General features: G+C 45.5%; 2 protein-coding genes across 2 annotated transcripts; both read right to left on the bottom strand.

The window, feature by feature from the left end:
- Positions 1 to 2794: 2794 nt before the first annotated feature.
- On the bottom strand, positions 2795 to 3742 carry LOC102445973 (olfactory receptor 52E8-like). The gene has a single exon (XM_075922876.1). The coding sequence runs from the start codon at positions 3740 to 3742 to the stop codon at positions 2795 to 2797; it is 948 nt and encodes a 315-aa protein (XP_075778991.1).
- A 10673-nt stretch (positions 3743 to 14415) lies between these two features.
- On the bottom strand, positions 14416 to 15414 carry LOC102445737 (olfactory receptor 52R1-like). Its single transcript, XM_006126317.3, has one exon. It carries the CDS (start codon positions 15412 to 15414, stop codon positions 14416 to 14418), a length of 999 nt encoding a protein of 332 aa, XP_006126379.2.
- Between the last annotated feature and the right edge of the window lie 4737 nt (positions 15415 to 20151).

Here is a 20151-nt window from a genome sequence, read left to right as displayed (position 1 = left end):
AACCAATCGTCTCACAAGTTGGGGGCCACTGGTAAAAGCATCATGCCCGTGTATATTGCATTTCCACAGTTGGGACAGGAGTGATGAAAGTCTATATAACCGAGGTAGCAATCCACCAGGTAGCAATCCACCAGGATGAGTCGGAATGTCCTAGTCAATGGGAGGTGAAAGAAAGCTCTATTCACAGATGCTACTATTGCAGAGTCCAGTATCAACAAGCCATCCAAGAGCACCCTTGGACAATGGACTGAAAAGCCCCATTCTCTTCCTGTGCTTTAGCTTCAGCCTGCTGTTCCATCCAAGAACAGGACCACATTGATTAGTAAAATATTCATAAAATAGAAGAAAGAAGTAAGAGATAAAATTGACGAAAGGAATAAAATTTGTACAGTAATTGCAAAATTCTTAAAGCAGTGGTGGCCCAATCTGCTAACTGGTAAATTCTCAGGATGTTCTTAATTAATTGGAAGATCCTCAGCCCTTTGGTTAGAATGCTTCCTTCAATGTAAGTCCAGAGATCAGAGCAAGTAAAAGGCCAAGTGGACATTATTTCCAGCGTCTTTCATCGCTTCTGCCATGTGAAGGGAAACACACCCCTTTTTTTTCAAACAAAGCCCTCAGCCCAGATTGTGGAAAAACACAGATAACAAGATGGAGGTTAGAGGCATGTGTGCTGTTTACAAGTGCTTGAATGCTTTGCTGCATCAGAGCAGAAGCCATTATCCATATGCCAGCTAGAACATCCACAGCAGGGTCCCTCAGGTAGGGATAAGCCTCTTCTGTGACCTATTGTAAGTTGAGTGTTCTTTGATAGACCTTTTGTCTTGGAAAATTCCATTAACTGTGCTGGCTACATACCTTTTGGGTGTTAACACATGAGATACAGGTACCTTCTCACTATTCACAACTGATTCACGTGTACAAATAGCATAATCATTTTCAAGCATATTATAACTTTTCTATAGACACCTTACTTGACATGCCATGTACAAGATATGGTGTGATAATATAACACTACTATCAACAATGATCTACTTAGTCGTATTTTAATAAGATAATGTCAAAAGTATATAATAAAAAGGAATATAATAAAGAGGATAACACAGTTAATAATGGTGCAGAGAAGGAAAAAAATGTCTGATAAACCTTTTGGTGCTGTATCAGACCACTTGGACTCTTTTTTTCCAGGCCATTGTTAAGAATGTAGGATGGACAACAGCAACTACTAAGCATCAATTTTTTTGGAAATCAACAGCCACAGCTCTCTCACCCAAACAGTTCTAAAAGGGTTGTCTGAGGAGATCTCTGCCCCATTGATTTGTGTTTTTAATAAATATTAGAAGCCCGATAGAGTGCTACAGTTATCACTGTTTTAAAAGGGGATGGCTTAGGTATTGAATGTAGGGTAGCTTAATATCACTCATGGGCATAAGAAGGAGAGGTGGAAAGGGGTCAGTCAGTAAAGAATTAAAAGGTAGGCCTACAGTCCATGCCAATCAATAAGACTTGATGGAAAATATGGCATGTCAAACTGACAAGATCTCTCTTTTTTTATTTTGTGAAATAATTGGCTGATAAAGGTAACAGCAGAGTTGGAATTGGCAGCATTGGAATTGACTTAGACTAGGGTGAGTTATTTGGCCTAGTTCTCCATGGCATTTAGATTAACAAATTAGCACTAGTGACAATCATTAAAAGGCCAAGTGGACATTATTTCCAGCATCCTTCATGGGGTGGGGTTGGTTCCTGTGTGGCCTTGGGGATAGGGTGCTTGTATGGAGAGAACAGGGTTGTGGGTTTAAGTCCCACCTCTCCTGGGGGCAGGGTGGGGAAAAGGGCCTCCCTGTGGTAAGGTGTTGGGATGGGTTCCTGCATGGTGTGATGGGACAAGTTGGGGGAACAGCTGGGTGGCTCTGGGGCAGGTGGGATAAAGGTCCTTTGAATTGACTTTTCAAAAGATCTTAGAAAGGAGATGCTCATGGGGTATCATCATCAAACATGACTTTTTTGTCTCATTGTTCACAAAGGTACTTGTGCATTCAATTCTCAATGATTTCAGTCCCTGAGGGCTTGGCTAAAGGGCTGGAGAGAGGAGCCTATTTCTACACGGGATTGTCAGCTGTGATCCTTCCACTGGAGCAAGGGACCTAACATGTTCAGCTAGGTCAGCACTTTCTTGTGAGAGACCCAAGAGCGATGTGTGAGACCGAAGTTGAAAATGTCTGTTCTACCTCATTTATATAATAATACAGAGCTATACCATCTCATAGAACCAGAAGGGACCCTGAAAGGTCATTGAGTTCAGTCCCTTGCCCTCATAATAGGACCAAATACCATCCCTGACAGATTTTCCCCAGATCCCTAAATAGCCCCCTCAAGAATTAAACTCACAACCACAGACTTAGCAAGCCAACACTCAAACCACTGAGTTATCCCTCCCCCCTCACATGGCCTACATGTATGATCTGTTATTAAGCATAGACTTAATCTCAGGTCTCCTACTTCCTTTAAAAACCAGGAAAATAGCAATTCACAATCTCTGTCAGGAGCTATTCCAAAACTAAACCTTCGATGATGATATAACCACCCCTGTGGATATGAGGAAAGTGGTGGAGGAAATATGCCCTGACTGAAAGAGAAGAGAAGATTGGAATGAGAAACTAGAGTAGGGACTTAGTGGAAAAGGTGACCAAAGAGGTAGGGCCTTGTGGGTCCAATTAACAGTACTTAGAAAGGTGGTGGCCTTCGGATATGGAGCTCAGTCTCGGAACAAGAGCACTAGACAAATAAAAAATCAGGTCCCTTTATTAGTAAACAGACGGAGCAGCCTGTTCCAGATCTGCTTGGTCCTCACCCCGTAGATGATGGGGTTCAGCATGGGGGGCATCAGGAGATACACGTTGGCAAAGAGAATGTGGAAATGCAGGAGATCATTCTGGCCAAAACGTTGCGTGAGGAAGGAGAAGAGTCGTGGGATGTAAAAGGCAGAAATGACACAGAGGTGGGAGCTGCAGGTCTCAAATGTCTTGAGCCGGGCGTCCTTGGTGGGGAGGCTGAAGATGACCCTGAGGATCTGAATATAGGACAGGATGATGAGGAACACATCCACACCAATCACCAAGAAGGCCACAAAGAGGCCGTAGTAACTACTGATGCGGATGTCGGCGCAGGCCAGCTTCACCACGGCGATGTGCTCACAGAACGTGTGGGGGATCATGTTGGTTCTGCAATACGGCCAGCGACTCGCCAGGATGGGACAGGGTAGTAAGAGTATGCTACCGCGCAACATCGCAACCAGGCTGATCTTGCCCACCACAGGGTTTGTGAGGATGGTGGAATGTCTCAGGGGATGGCAGATGGCCACGAAGCGATCAAACGCCATGGCCACGAAAATCCCAGACTCCATCACTGAGAAGCAGTGAATGAAGTACAGCTGGGCGAGGCAGGCACTGAAATCGATCTCCTTGGAACTGAACCAGAAGACGCTCAGCATTTTGGGCAGGGTGGTTGTGGTCAGGACCAGGTCGGCAACAGCCACCATACAAAGGAAATAGTACATGGGCTCATGGAGGCTCGGCTCCCTCTTCACAATGAACAGGATGGTGAAGTTCCCCAAGATGGCTACAATGTAAATGGCAAAGAAGGGGATGGAGATCCAGACATGGAACGTCTCCAAGCCAGGAATGCCCAGCAGAATGAAGGTGGAGGGGTTGGCGAAATGGGTTGTGTTGGAATGTGACATGGAGTAGGGCAGGTGTCCAGTTCTGAAGCAGAATGGTGTCTCCTCTATGTACCTTACGTTCCCCTGATGTCCTGTACGTGCCCAAGGTGTAGGGTAACGGTCAAGTTATAATCACCTGTATGGAGAGAGAATGTTAGTGTGAGACACAACATAAGAACAGCCAGACTGGGTCAGACCAACAGTCCATACAGCCCAGTGTCCTGTCTGCTGACAGTGGCCAATACCAGATGCCCCAGATGGAGGGAACACAACAGGTAATCCTCACGGGATCCCTCCCCTGTCACCCACCTCCAGACAAACAGAGGCTAGGCACACCATTCCTATCGATCCTGGCTAATAGCCATTGTTGGACCTAATGTTAATGAATCTATCCAGCTCTTTTTTTAACCCTTTTTAAAAGTCCTAGCCTTTACCACATCCTCTGGCAAGGAGTTCCACAGGTTGACTGTGCACTACTGGAGGCTACGACATGCACTACCTGAGGCTGTTCTCAAGGGGGTGAGAGATTGGTTGCTCTTCACTGAAAAAATGACATTTTTATCATTTAGAGAATTGGATTATGAGCAATAGACCCTAAAATGCCAATTTCATATTTGATAGTGCTCCATTTGCTAGCAATTCCTTCATATCATGCTGTGGGAAACCTTGATAGGCATCAACAGGAAACATCGGTGTAGATACTGGACACCCCTGGTTCTTTCTGAATGCCATGAAATCCAGGCTGCAGAGTACATGCTGTAGGTTGTTCCCCATTCACCCAGTTGCTCCAAATCTGAGTTTGGGGAAACAAAATCTTTGCAACCACGGAGACGTTGGGGAAACAGGCCAACTCTAGCACACCTCGGGAGAATGACCTGTGTGTCATTGAAAGCAAACAGCTGCTCAGTCACATTATTGGCCGAAACACAGATAATGTCCAGATGTCTAAGGAATGGGATGGAGAATAACTCATTCTGGTCATGCACTGCCTTTTGGTCACCAAGTCGGTATAAAGTTTATAGCTGAGGGAAAGAGGATCTCTAAGACCTGCTGTGAGAATCGGGGAGGCTGCCAGATGAGGACAGCTGGAAAATCCTGTGAATGGGCAGTTTAAAGAAGAGACAAATAAGGGGGCATATGACAGAGGAGACGAAAAGAAAGAATGGAACGGACTCCCTGCAAATGGGCAAAAAGAGAAGATTGTTCTAACCGCAAATATCTAAAGCTCCCCAATGCTTCCAAATGTTAATTCCGCTGTTAGCAAGCTAATCACGGTGAAATAACGTCGCTGTGGAGACTAACAAAAATACATGAATAGTAGCATGCGCTTTCGTGCACAAAACCACTTCCTTAGTGCAGCCAAACGCACAATTAACCTGTGGGAACAGCCCCCTAGCAGAGAAAGCTGAGACCCTGGAGAGAATTTAGCCGTCATCGTGGGCAAATGGCACATTGTGAGCTCCCAGCGCCATGCTGTGGATGGAAGGGGCTGATGGGATCCCTGGATGAATAAACAGCAGGGGAGTGAGTTGGAGCAGGGGAAGGATTTTACCGTTGCACCTTTCAGTGGGGAGACCGACTGCAGCCAGCCCTGGGGTCCATGTTTCAAAACAGGAGTGGATGCAGAACACTTTATTCAGAGTCATCCACTGGGCCAAACTCATCCCCGCTGGCCAGGGCCCTGGGACGTTTAATGGCCACGCAGAGAGGAAAGGAGCAGGGACCGATTCTCTCACCCACCACTCCTACATTACACAAGAGCAGCACGACATGGGTACCTGTAAGTTTGGAGACAGACCTGTCCTCCCTGGGAATCCCCCTCCGGTAGCTGACTGTGACACCTCTCTCTGTTCAGCATCTGCAGCAGCCCACACCGATAGCTGACACAGTGTGTCTGCACCGATTATAATATAGTTCCCTGCAATCCCATTGGGGTTTGCTCAGCCGCTAGGGGAGGTGTAGGTATCTGAATGTAAACATGCTGGGCACAAGACGCATCTGTGCATTAAGAGTAAACAGTCTTTAAGGGGCCCATCCCAAAGGAGAGAACTCTTGAGGTTTTGAATTGAGTCAGGCAGGAACTGTCTATTCTGTGGGTTTGTGTGTATTTAACAATTATAGTTGATTAATTAACAAACAATCCAAAGTAACATGCCTGAGGGCAGACATGAGCTCTTTCTGCCGATACACCGAGCTGTTGCTAAGGGATCAGAGGTCATTGATTCTCGCTAGTAACTATCATCATCCTGTGCAGCACCTTTCACTGAAGGATCTTAAAAACACCAAACCATTGAAATTGACCAAGACCATATCCTTAGTATACTGATAGGTAAACTGAGACACACGACTTGGCCACGGTTATAGCAGGAATGACAGATAGAATTCTAGACTCCTAGCTTCCTTACTGTAAGCACAGTCTCTCCATAAATAACTGAGTACAAGAAAGGGAGAAATGGACACATGATGTAGCAGGGAAATTTAACTGGGTGGGTGTGGAGGATGTCTCCAGGTGCAATATGGAAGTGGATTATTGCTGAGTCCTCTGGCAGACCCACCTGGCTCCCTCTCACACTGTGAAGCTGTGACAAGCCACAGTGCTCTCCAGGTTGTGCACTTACACAGCCATTCACAGGCAGGGACACCACAAGCACACTTCAGTGAACGCTTTGGACACTCAAGGTATGTCTACTCTACGGGACTAAGTAAAATTAAGCTGCACAACTTCAGCTACGTTAATTGCCTAGTTGAAGTCAAAGTTCATGAACTCAACTGTTGGCGCTGTCCACACTGAAGGAAGTAGAAGGGAGAAGACTCTCCCTTCGACTTCCCTTACTCCTCATGGAACTCAGAGCACCCCTCAGTTCGAATGACTGTGTCTTCACTACACCCACTAATTCAAACTCAGGAGGATCAAGAGCAGCAGCTTCGATCTTATCTCTAGTGTAGACACATCCTCATGGCCCCACAATAGAGAGGCGCCAGCCTGTTACCTCAAGTACCCAAGCCTACAATCCGTGTCTTGACTCATGTGCTGTGCCGACGATCAGCTGAGCCGGCACAACGTGGTGGCCATTTTTATTTTAATGAAGCCGGGGATATTTAAATCCCCGTTGGGGATATTTAAATCCCCTACTATGTCGGGTAGCTTATTTTACACGCCTCTCTTGGCAGAGGTATGTAGTCTAGACATATCCTCACTGATCTGAAAAGACAGGAAGTTTCCTTCTCTGGGTTGCTAGGAAACCTCCTTGCCTATTCCTGTAGCATTGCTAGCCACTGTGCTTTTCCAACTGGTGATAACTCGATTCAGATATCGATCAAAGGCATGAGTTTTTGCCTTGGGTTCTCCTTCCATTCAGCAGCCTGGGTTTCCCTGTTGTGATGAGTTTTCTACCTCTTTACAGGTTTACAGGTGTTAGCAAAGAAGCAGTATTCCCTTCAGCAGGATCGACACCCTGTCTGACAGAGGCAGAGTTTGTTTTCTCAGGCATGTCAGGAACAAAGTCGTGAAAATTTGTGACTGGGACTGGGTAACGCTCTGTTAGTCCCACCGATGGGAGGAGGGGAGGTACAATTGCCCCAGGCCGAGGGATTCCTGTGGGAGCAGCAGTGGCTGAGAACCTTAGGCCCTTTAAATAGCCACTGGAGCGCCATGCAGTGCACTCTGGGTGGTGATTGCATGTGACTACCAGGTGGAGGAGGCAGTATGGCGTGCTGCGGGATATTGTGTCCACCTCTGGGCACCACGTTCTGATGGATTTATAAGGCCCTCTTGGCAAAGGCCTGGCTGGAATGGGTTAGCTAGGGCTAGGCCAGGTTTAGGGAAGATGTTGGACAGGATAACCACCAGACAATGGAGCAAAAAGCCTCTCTGTGCCCCAGAGCATCATGGGGGATGGGTCCATGGTCCATGCTCCTGGAAGGGGTGGAGCTGAAGTCAAAGGGGGCAGGGTAGGGATTTCACCACATCCTAGATACCCCGTGTTACTGTCATCCTCCCTGGCAGTGAGACGGCTTCTCCTCACAGCTCGCCTCACTCCCCCTCCCCAGATCCTTTCCTCTGTGAGGAGCCCTGGCCCTGCCCGAGACGGCAGAGAGAGCAAACGGCAGGCGCTGAGCGCAGGTGACAGGGCATTGTAGGGGGGCTGCCACATGAAACCCCTGCAGCAGAGGGACAGGCAGGCAAACCTGCCCCCTAGAGACGTGACAGCCGCTAGAGGAATGAGCCCTAAGGGGAATGCTTTGTGGGGACCAGTAAGGCTAAGAGGTGCAGTTACCCTGAAAGGAACCTGGAACGGTGGGTCACTTTCCTTTCATTCACTGAATCGTAGGCTTAGGATGGACTCCAGGGTCTGATTGTCTCAGCCCATCATTGGCAGAGAGATGCTGGGGCAGGTTTGAACCAGGGATTGGTTTCATACCCGAGGTCCCCTCACAGATCACACCCTAGCGCCAGACCAAGCTCCTGGCTACCACCCAGCTTGAGTGTGGAATGGGAAGAGTTCTGTGCAGTTCCCAGCTTCCAACTATCAGACAGGGAGTTTGTTTAGAAGCAGAAGCAGAAGGTTTATGGTAACAAAATAAATTAAACTAAGGATCCGTAATGATCCCGAAAGCAAAGGCAGGCAGTCCAGTTAAACAACAGGAAACAAAAGGTAGGAACAAATGCCTAGCATTCAGAATGGAGAGAGGTAACTACTGCGGTCCCCGGGCATCCGTCCGACCCTCAGTGCTGTAAAATATATTAATAAATGATGAGCAAAATAAGGTAAACAGCGAGGTGGCAAAATTGACTGACTGCTGACTGCAAAATGGCAGGTATAATTCAATGTTGATAAATTTCCATTAATGCCCATTGCAAAATATAACACCAACTATATTTAATACATGATAGGGTCTAAATTAGCTATTAACTCACAAAAAAGAGATCTTGGAGTCATTGTGGATAATTCTCTGAGAAGATCTGCTCAATATACAGAGGAAATCACAACCACTAACAGAATATGGGGAATCATTAGAAAAAGGACAGGTGATAAGACAGAAAATATCATAGCAGCGCCATACAAAAATTCATGGTATGCCAATCTACCGAATACTATGTGCAAATTTGATCACCCCGTCCCCAAAACTATATCTTGGATTTGGAAAAAGTACAGAGAAGGGCAGCAGAAATGATTGTGGTAAGAGAAAAACTTGTGTAGGTGGAGAGATTGAAACACCGGAACTTTTCAGATTCCAAATAAATAAATAAGTTCCAGTGAGAACATCACTGGGGTACAGAAACTCATGCACGGTTTTGAAAAACCGGAATAAGGAAATGTCTTATACTCGTTGCCATAACAGGAGAACTAGCGGTCATCCCATGAAATAAATGGGCAGATGCTTTTAAACAAAACGTATTTTGTCATGGTCAGGCTCTTGAATTTTTGTGAAGGGATGTGGTGAAGACTAAAATTATAACAGGTCTCCAGTAAGAACCACAGACGTCCATAGAGGACACGTCCACCAATGGGTATTACCTAGGGCAGTAAGGAATCCAACACCGTGTCTTAGATATCCTTGGCCTCCAATTGCCAGAGGCTGGGAGTGTGGCACAGGGAATGAATCACTTGACAATGATTCCATTCGTACACTTGGAAATACGCGAGACTGGCCATTGTCAGCAGATTGGATGCTGGGCTAGATGGGTGTGAGGGGGCAGGAAGGCCCCACACTCATGGCCCCTCCCCCCCAGACAGAGAAGCACAGCCAAGCAGCGGGAGTGGGAGGCCACCAAGCACCATGGTGGGATAGGGGCTGCAGAGCTCCCCAAGCCTGACCCAGTCACGGGAGGCTGTAGAATGCCGGGAGGTGGAGGCCGGCACTGGCGGAGGCACCAGCACAGCCAGCTCCACAGGGGTTGCCAGCCAACCGTACGCTTCCCCAGCTGGTAGAGGGCAGCTCAGCTCGGGCGGGGACAGAGTGGGGACAGAGGACCCGGATGTAAATATGGGCACACTAAGGTCAGAAGGGGGGAGCACAGAGGAGACAGAGGGCAAGGACGGCGGTTCGAACAGGGCAAAGAGGGAGCCGGAGGGAGGAAGAGTTGGGGTGAAGGATCTACAGAGGAAAGGACATGGTAGTTTGAGGATGCCGTGAGGGAAACCGGAGAAGGATGGAAGATCCGATGAGAGGGAAGGGAGAAGAAGAGACTTAGAGCACGGCTAGGGATGTAAGCCCGCAGACTGGCACGTTAAGAGCAATGCCCCGTCAGTCATGTCCAGGGGTGAAAATCTACCCCTTGACCTTAGGGCCCTGGGTTGGGACTCGGAGAGAGGGCAGGCAGATTAGACACATTGCAATTGCAAATGAAGCGGGGATTTAAATCCCCCCCGCTTCATTTGCATGAACATGGATCTTTCGGAAAATAAAGCCTTTTCTGAAAGATCCCTTATTCCTCTTTAAAATAGGAATAACGGATCTTTTGGAAAAGGCTTTATTTTCCAAAAGATCCCCGTCTAGACTGGTGCTTTTTTCCGGCAAAGCTCCAAGCCGGAAAAAAGAGGCAGCCATGTTTATGCAAATGAAGCAAGGGGGATTTAAATCCCCGCTTTATTTGCAATTGCGATGTGTCTAATTTGCATCCCTTTTACAGAAAAGGGATACAGTCTAGACACAGCCTCAGTGGCCAATGTTCAGGCAAGCAATGCCCGGCAGGGCCAGCGGCTTGAGAACTGAGCCAGCAAATACATTACAATGAGACATTGCTCTTTCCCAGAATGGCCATTTTGATGTTCTCATACAGAGGCCAAAAGTATCTGCCCATCTCCTGTAACCCACTAGACTCCACTCCCCTTCTCCCACCTCCGAGTTCAGATAGGAACCAGGAGTCTCTCCAGGGTCTCTCTGGGTGTGTCTAGACTACAGAGTTTTGTCGACAAAAGTGGACTTTTGTCAACAAAACTATACCAGCGTCTACACTACTGCTGAGTTCTGTCGACATAACGTCAACAGAACTCAGCAGTTTTGTCGACGCTGGTATACCTCATTTTACGAGGCATAACACCTTCTGTCGACAGAGTTCTGTCGACAGAAGGTGTTATTGCCTGTAGGGTTGCGTCTAGACTACAGGGTTCTGTCGACAAAGCAGCTTGCTTTGTCGACAGAACTCAATGTGTCTGGACGCTCTATGGCGACAGAAGTTTTGTCGACAGTATCTGTCGACAAAACTTCTGTCAACAAAACCCGGTAGTCTAGACGTACCCTCTGTGTGTGGAGATAGCAACAAAGGCAGAATATACAAGTGACTTATGAAAACATGCCAGAACATGTTCATAGTGGAGCTGAGTGGGTCAATACTTTATTGCTATGTCTACACTGGCATAATTTTCTGGAAATGCTTTTAACGGAAAAGTTTTCCATTAAAAGCATTTTCGGAAAAGCACTTTTTGTGGAAAAGCGTCCGTGCCAATCTAGACGCGCTTTTCCGCAAAAAAGCCCCGATCGCCATTTTCGCCATCGGGGCTTTTTTGCGGAAAATACTACTGTGCTGTCTACATTGGCCCTTTTGCGCAAAAGTCTTTCGGAAAAAGACTTTTGCCCGAACGGGATCAGCATAGTATTTCCGCAAGAACACTGATGATCTTACATGAGATCGTCAGTGTTCTTGTGGAAATTCAAGCGGCCAGTATAGACAGCTGGCAAGTTTTTCCGCAAAATCAGATGATTTTCCGGAAAAACTTGCCAGTCTAGACACCGCCTATTTGTATAGTGTAGGGGAGACTTCACTACCTTGCCTTGCCTTGGCAATAAATGGTGATCAAAGCGTGGATTTCTGGCCGGTCACAAGTCTGGTGCACCAAAGCACACAGGCAGGCTGAGAGTCAGGAATTGTTTTGAATAACAATGCAGATTAAGCCTGGGACGCAAGTTCACATCAAGAACACAGGACAAGCGGCCTTATACTGTTGCTTTTGTTTCTGATAAGCAAAAAGTACAGATGCAGCCATGAAACTGTCAACTGCACACATAGTTTAGGTAACATCCTGGTTAGGAAGATGTACCCCAATAGGGCATTGGGCATTTTACGTATCCTACACAATACGTAATCAATTGGTAAATATTATTAGAATGACTAAGTCTCACTTTGCTATAATTTGGATTTAGTAAGAACAATCGATGGGCGAGTGTTGGGGAAATCTTGCTCCCCTGGGGTACAGAGTCCCCAGAAGGGTTCGAGGCTGGAGGTCAAAGCAGTGAGGCAGGAGAGAAATCTAGAAGGAAAACTTTATTATGCATGCATGCAGGCTGACCGCTACCTGAGTGAGAGCAGCAGGAGCCCTGAGAGACAGGTTCAGAGATCGTTTATACAATATGTTCAGACAGTTTAGTTTGTGATTGTTTTCTTTAACATATCAAAGACTCAGCAGAAGTACTCTGAGTATGCTAGAAGTAAGTTTACAGAACAAAGGCACATGAGAACCTGAGTGAGGAGCCTACAAGGCAAACTGTGACAAAGATAAGAGTTTACATGACAATTTGTGACAGACTAGGAGTCTCCATGAAGTTGAGCTAGGAGGCATTGTAAGGGTCTTGATTAGAGTTAAGATGATTTCTCTCTGTTACAGGGAGAGAGGCCTGGAAAACTTTTAACCAGTTTTCTTTTAGAGAGTTTTGATTTCCTGCTCAGTCCCCCCTTAGACACAATTGGAGTTAATTAATTGTTCTCCCACAAGAGAATGGACAGAATTAACCCACACGTCTTGCTCAATGTAACTAGAAGTAAATAGGCAACTCAGTACATGGCGTTCCATTGCGTGGGAAGAAAAGGAACCACGACCTCCTGCCTGGTACAGTAGGTAGCATACAGGTGAAGTGTAGATGAATCAGGCTTTATTATTGTATATAGTAGATCTTTTATTAATTGCTTTTGCATTGCTTTGCACTGTATTCATTGCTTTAGAATGTATAGGTATTTAAGGATTAAATGGTATAGTAATTGTTTTTAAGGGTTGTAAAACTTAAACAACTGTATTAACTGCTTAAAGCTTGCAATGAATTAGAAGGTGGTTAAGTAGCCCTGGTGTGGATAAATCTCTGTAACATGTCCATATAACCATGTGTCATTATCATATAACTTTGTCTTAAGAGATTTTATATCTACATATCTTGTTCTTTTAGATATATCTTTATGTTATGCTTTCTTATACAATCCGGCTGCGTCTAGACTGGCATGATTTTGCGGAAATACTTTTAACAGAAAAGTTTTTCTGTTAAAAGTATTTCCGCAAAAGCGCCTCTAGATTGGCATGGACGCTTTTGCGCAAAAAGTGTTTTTGCGCAAAAGCATCCGTGGCCAGTCTAGATGCGATTTTGTGCAAGAAAGCCCTGATCGCCATTTTAGCCATCGGGGCTTTTTTGCGCAAAACAGTTCTTCCCTGTCTACACTGGCCCTCTTGTGCAAGTATTCTTGCGCAAGAGGGCTTTTCCCCGAGCGGGAGCGGGAGAGTATTTTTGCAAGAAGCACTGATTTTGTACATTACAAAGTCAGTGCTCTTGCGCAAATGCAAGCGGCCAGTGTAGACAGCTGGCAAGTTTTTGCGCAAAAGCACTGCTTTTGTGCAAAATCTTGCCAGTCTAGACACACCCTCCTTGTATTAAGAGAAACCTTGTATTCAGTCTTTTCCATAGAAACTTTGTGTCAAGCTCTTTATGCTATAGGTCATAGGAATAGTTAAGGTAAAGAAAATTGTCTTTTGTTAGGAATAGAAGGGATCTCTCCCCTTTCCTTGATTCCCTGTTGAAATGAATGAGGTGTGAATGGAGAATGAAAGGGGAGCACCTCCAGCAGCTGTTGAAAGGGTGAAGAGGGTCGGGGAGCCAGATTCGAGACAATACCTGTGAAGTGAGCTCATTAAGAAGACTGGACACACAGACGGCCTTGGGACTCCAGCAGCCAGTGCCTGCCTTGGAAGAACTCTTTGAAGCGGCTTTAAGCAAGGTGATGACTAATTGGCTGCATGAGAGGGATAAATCAGAGGCATCTTGCAGAGGGACCCCGGGTTTTTCATCTTGTCAACATGGGAGCATTGATCCGGATCGGCAGAAACCTGGCTCCACCCTTCCCTCATCTAACTCACCTGGCCAGTGTAGTTAGGGGGAGCAGCTATTAGTAACAACAAGACGGAGTGTGCTTGTGTGTGTGTGTGTGTGTTTGTGTGCATATCATGTGCATATGATAAAGTGTTGATTGATCTATGTATGTTCAATACATGTGGCCTGTTGCCTTATCCCCCTGAAAAAGATCCCGAGTGCTTCTTTTAAGCACAACACTGGAGTGTCCCATGGATCTAAAATAAATCGAACCACACAACATATAGGAATTAGATGCAGTGCTCCTGGTACCTAACTGCTAAGTTCATTGATTTAAAAAAAGAGTGCGAAGTAGGCCCTAGAATCATGGTTAAAATTGTCCCACATAGCAGCAAACCCAGAAATAGTACCCCTAAGTTTGATGTGGGTAGGGAGGTTAAAAGCAGGCAGCAAGAGACAGGAAGAAGGGAGGATTGTACTGAGCACCAGGGGAGGGACTTGGTAGAAGAGGTGAGAAAAGGGTGGCAGGGAAGGGGGGGAGAGTCCCCTTAAAAGCAAAGCAAAAGGTGGCAGCCTTAAGATTGTAGCTCAGTCTCAGAGCCAGAGCACCAGAACAAAAAACTTCAGGTCCCTTGATGAGTAAGGGGACGGAGCAGCCTGTCTCGGATCTGCCTGGTTCTCACCCCATAGATGACGGGGTTCAGCATGGGAGGCACCAGGAGATACACATTGGCAAAGAGAATGTGGAAATGGAGGGGCACATTCTGGCCAAAACGCTGTGTGAGGAAGGAGAAGAGAGCGGGGATGTAAAAGGCTAAGATGACACAGAGGTGGGAGCCACAGGTCCCAAAGGTTTTGAGCCGGGCGTCCTTGGTGGGGAGGATGAAGATGGCCCTGAGGATCTGAATATAGGACAGGGTGATGAGGAACACATCCACACCAATCACCAAGAAGGCCACAAAGAGGGCGTAGTAACTACTGATGCGGATGTCGGCGCAGGCCAGCTTCACCACGGCGATGTGCTCGCAGTATGTGTGGGGGATCATGTTGGTTCTGCAATACGGCCAGCGCCTTGCCAGGAAGGGATAGGGCACTATGAGCAGGCTGCCGCGCAGCACCACAGCCAGGCTGATCTTGCCCATCACAGGATTTGAGAGGATGGTGGAATGTCTCAGGGGAAGGCAGATGGCCACGTAGCGATCCAACGCCATGGCCACGAAGATCCCTGATTCCATCACCGAGAAACACTGAATGAAGTACAGCTGGGTGAGGCAGGCACTGAAATCGATTTCTCTGCAATTGAACCAGAAGATGCTCAGCATTTTGGGAATTGTTGTTGTTGTCAGGACCAGGTCGGTGACGGCCAGCATGCAGAGGAAATAGTACATGGGCACATGGAGGCTCGGCTCCATCTTCACAATGAAGAGGATGGTGAAGTTCCCCAAGATGGCTACAATGTACATGGTGCAGAAGGGGATGGAGATCCAGAGATGGGCGGCCTCCAAGCCAGGTACGCCCAGAAGGATGAAGATGGAGGGGTTGGTGAAGTCGGTTGTGTTGGAATCTGACATGGAGCAGGAGAGAAGGTGTCCAGCTCTAAAGCAGTAGGATTTCTTCTGCATGTACCTTACATTCTCCTGATGTCCTGTATGTGCCCGGGGTGTAGGGTGATGGCCAAGGTATAAACACCTAGATGGAGAGAGAACATTAGTATGAGACCCAACATGCACTACTGGAGGCTGTTCTCAAGGGTGTAAGAGACCAGTAGCTCTTCACATACAGAAAAAAAGTCCTCATTATTATTTTGAGAAAAAAGAATTATGAACAATGGACCCTAAAATGCCAATCTCATGTTTGACGGTGCTCGATGTGCCAGTAATTCCTTCATATCATGGTGTGGGAAACCTCAGTAGGGACCAATTGGAAATGTGAGTGTGGATCCTGGTTTTCCCTGCTTATCCCTGCGGATATGTCTACACTGCAGATTTTTTGAGGAAGAGGATATGCAAATGGCACGCTCGTATTTGCATATCTTCTTCCAGTACTTTTTGCAAAAGAGGTTTTTCTGATAAAAAGCCCTGTATAGATGGCGCCATTTGTTGGATAAACACCCTCTTTCACAAGACCCCTTATTCCTAAAAAATTTTGTAAAAACCTCTTATGCATATCTTCTTCCAGTTCTTTTTGCAGAAGAAGTTTTGCTGATAAAAAGGCCAGGAACACCCAGTAGGATGAAGGTGGAGGGGTTGGTGAAGTCGGTTGGTGAGCGCTCCATTTGCATTTCCTCTTACGGAAGAGGCTTGTAGTGTAAACGGAGCCATAGTTTTTAAAAAGGTGATTTTATTAACAAAACAAAAAGACATACTTGGTGAAGCATACTTGCTTGCTCGGTGTTATAGAGCAGCTGATAAAAGCAGATTAAAGCACAGAGTATTGCTTCCCTGGGATTCAGCTTTTAAATACATAAGAATATAACAGCCATACTGGGTCTTCTGACAGTGGCTAATGCCAGGTACCCCAGAGGGAGTGAACAAAACAGATAATCATCAAATGATCCCTCCGGTCACCCATTCCCAGCCTCTGACAAACAGAGATTAGGGATACCATCCCTACCCATCCTGCCTAATAGCCATTGATGAAGCTAATTTCCATGAATTTATCTCTCTTTTTTGAACCTTGTTATAGTTCTTGTCTTCACAACATCCTCTGGCAAGGAGTTCCACAGGTTAACTGTGTGCTGCGTAATGAAGAACTTCCTTTTGTTTGTTTTAAATCTTTTGAGTATTACTTTTATTTGGTGAACCCAAGTTCTTGTTGTAATAAGTAAATAACTTTTCCTTGTTCACTTTTTTCACACCAGTCATGATTTTATGGACACTATCATATCCCCCCTTTGTCTCCTTTTTTCTAAGCTGAAAAGTTCCAGTCTTTTTAATCTTTCTTCATATGGGACCCGTTCCAAACTCCTAATTATTTTAGTTGCCCTTTTCTGAACCAGTATATCTTTTTTGAGATGAGGTGACCACATTTGTATGCAGTATTCAAAAAGTGGGTGTACCATGGTTTTATATAGATGTTCTCTGTCTTATTCTCTATCCCCTTTTTAATGGTTCCTAACATTTGGTTTGTTTGTTTGACTGCTGCTGCACCCCAAGTGGATGTGTTCAGAGAACTCTCCAAAATGACTCTAAGTATGGGGGAGGAGGTACTTGGATTCAACATAGAAAAGTTTAACCAAACAACTAAACAAAGAAAATAACCTGATTGTGTCTAACTAAACATTCCCTATCACTTACAGACCCATATCTTCAAGGTCTAGTCCATTTCTTGGCATGAATATTCTTACCTGATTCAAGTCATGTTTGCTCCCCTCCAACTCCAAGTTTAAACCGATCCCCCAATAATAAAGCACACAGATTCCCTTTCATTTCATATCTCAACATTTTCTTACCGTGGGTTCTCCTGGCTCCCTACCAACACTTCCTGGATACCTGGCTTTAATCCTTTCATTACTGAATGCTGGGATGTTTGGAAAAGGACAGCACTCCTATCCATCACATGGTGAAAAAAAAAAGAGGTAACCTTGAGATTCCTAAAGAATGGGATGGAGAATAACCTGTTCTGGTCATGTGCTCCGTTTCGTTCACCGAGTCAATATCAAGGTTATAGCCGATGGAAAGCGGATCTCTAAGAAAAAGCTGTGAGAATCGGGGAGGCTGCCATGTGAGAGCAGACTGAAAAACCTGTGAATGTTTAGAACGTGTAGTTTAAAGAACTGATAAAGACAGGGGCATATGACAGAGGAGAGGAAAATAAAGAACGGAACTGACTCCCTGCAAATGGACAAAAGAGAAGAGTTTCTAACCACAAAAAACTGAAGATGCCCAATGATTCCAAAGGCTAATTGCTCCCAGCTGAGGAAGTGATCAGACAAAAAAAAATGACTGGGAGGAAAATGTGAGACAGAAAAAATCTGAATGAAAATTCAGAACTGTTTAGAATGATAGAATCATAGAATCCCAGGGCGGGAGTCACTGAGTCCAGCTCTCTGCCCAAATCAAGACCAACCCCAACTCAATCATCCCAGCCAGGGCTTTGTCAAGCCAGGACTTAAAAACCTCTAGGGATGGAGATTCCACCACCACCCTAGGGAACCCAGCCCAGCGCTTCCCCACTCACCTAGGGAAATAGTTTTTCCCAATATCCAACTTAGACCTTCCCCACTGTAACTTGAGCCCATTGCTCCTTGTTCTGCCATCTGCCACTACTGAGAACAGCCTCTCTCCAGCCTCTTTGGAACCTCCCTTCAGGATGTTGAAGGCTGCTATCAAATCCCCCCTCTCTCTTCTCTTTATAAAGTCATTTAAGGTGACGTTATTAAGCATTTACTAAACACAGTAAAGAAAGTGGACAACTTTGGCTAAGAATCGGATTAGGAGACAGCAAGCAATGCAAGTGGGAAGATATGACAGTTGATAAGGTACTTTTAAGACATCATTGAAAATTCCATGTTTGCCAAGGCTAAGGATCACAGAAAGAAGGTGATTAAGTATGTTAAGATAAAAAAAAACCCAGTAAATTTTAAGCCAATTTCCAGATGGAGAAAGGAAACTTCAATGTTGCAGGAAAGTGAAATGCTTTCAAGACCTAGATTTATTTTGTATTTCATAGAATCATAGAATCATAGGACTGGAAGGGACCTCGAGAGGTCATCGAATCCAGCCCCCCGCCCTCAAGGCAGGACCAAGCTCCATCTACACCATCCCTGACAGATGTCTATCTAACCTGTTCTTAAATATCTCCAGAGAGGGAGATTCCACCACCTCCCTTGGCAATTTATTCCAATATTTGACCACCCTGACAGTTAGGAATTTTTTCCTAATGTCCAATCTAAACCTCCCCTGCTGCACTTTAAGCCCATTACTCCTTGTCCTGTCCTCAGAAACCAAGAGGAACAAATTTTCTCCTTCCTCCTTGTGACACCCTTTTAGATATTTGAAAGCCGCTATCATGTCCCCCCTTAATCTTCTTTTTTCCAAACTAAACAAGCCCAGTTCATGAAGCCTGGCTTCATAGGTCATGTTCTCTAGTCCTTTAATCATTCTTGTCGCTCTTCTCTGTACCCTTTCCAATTTCTCCACATCTTTCTTGAAATGTGGCGCCCAGAACTGGACACAGTACTCCAGCTGAGGCCTAACTAGTGCAGAGTAGAGCGGCAGAATGACTTCACAAGTTTTGCTTACAACACACCTGTTGATACAACCTAGAATCATATTTGCTTTTTTTGCAACAGCATCAACTGTTGACTCATATTCAACTTGTGGTCCACTATGACCTCTAGATCCCTTTCCACCATGCTCCTTCCTAGACAGTTGCTTGCCATCTTGTATGTATGGAACTGATTGTTCCTTCCTAAGTGGAGCACTTTGCATTTCTCTTTATTAAACTTCATCCTGTTTACCTCTGACCATTTCTCTAACTTGCTATGGTCATTTTGAATTATGTCCCTATCCTCCAAAGAAGTTGCAACCCCACCCAGTTTGGTATCATCTGCAAACTTAATAAGCGTACTCTCTATCCCAATATCTACATCATTGATGAAGATATTGAACAGTACAGGTCCCAAAACAGACCCTTGAGGAACTCCACTTGTTATCCCTTTCCAGCAGGATTTAGCACTGTTAACAACTCTCTGACTACGGTTATCCAGCCAATTATGCACCCACCTTTTCGTGGCCCTATCTAAGTTATATTTGCCTAGTTTATCAATAAGAATATCATGTGAGACCGTATCAAATGCCTTACTAAAGTCTAGGTATATGACATCCACCGCTTCTCCCTTATCCACAAGGCTCGTTATCTTATCAAAGAAAGCTATCAGATTAGTTTGGCATGACTTGTTCTTCACAAACCCATGCTGGCTATTCCCTATCACTTTATTACCTTCCAAGTGTTTGCATATGATTTCCTTAATTACCTGCTCCATTATCTTCCCTGGGACAGACGTTAAACTGACCGGTCTGTAGTTTCCTGGGTTGTTCTTATTCCCCTTTTTATAGATGGGCACAATATTTGCCCTTTTCCAGTCTTCTGGAATCTCCCCTGTCTGCCATGATTTTTCAAAGATCATAGCTAAAGGCTCAGATACCTCCTCTATCAGCTCCTTGAGTATCCTGGGATGCATTTCATCAGGACCTGGTGACTTGCTGACATCTAACTTTCCTAAGTGATTTTTAACTTGTTCTCTGTGTATCCTATCTTCTAAACTTACCCTCTCTCTGCTTACATTCACTACGTTAGGCACACCTCCAGACTTCTCGGTGAAGACCGAAACAAAGAAGTCATTGAGTCATTTGGAA

This window comes from Pelodiscus sinensis, chromosome 1 (genome assembly GCF_049634645.1).
Source record: "Pelodiscus sinensis isolate JC-2024 chromosome 1, ASM4963464v1, whole genome shotgun sequence".
NCBI classification, from domain to species: Eukaryota; Metazoa; Chordata; order Testudines; family Trionychidae; genus Pelodiscus; species Pelodiscus sinensis.
This window is presented reverse-complemented; position numbering and strand designations above follow the sequence as displayed.

Bases quoted from the DNA above. Each gene is read 5' to 3' on its own strand.
- LOC102445973 (XM_075922876.1), bottom strand. From the start codon at position 3,742: ATGTCACATTCCAACACAACCCATTTCGCCAACCCCTCCACCTTCATT.
- LOC102445737 (XM_006126317.3), bottom strand. From the start codon at position 15,414: ATGCAGAAGAAATCCTACTGCTTTAGAGCTGGACACCTTCTCTCCTGC.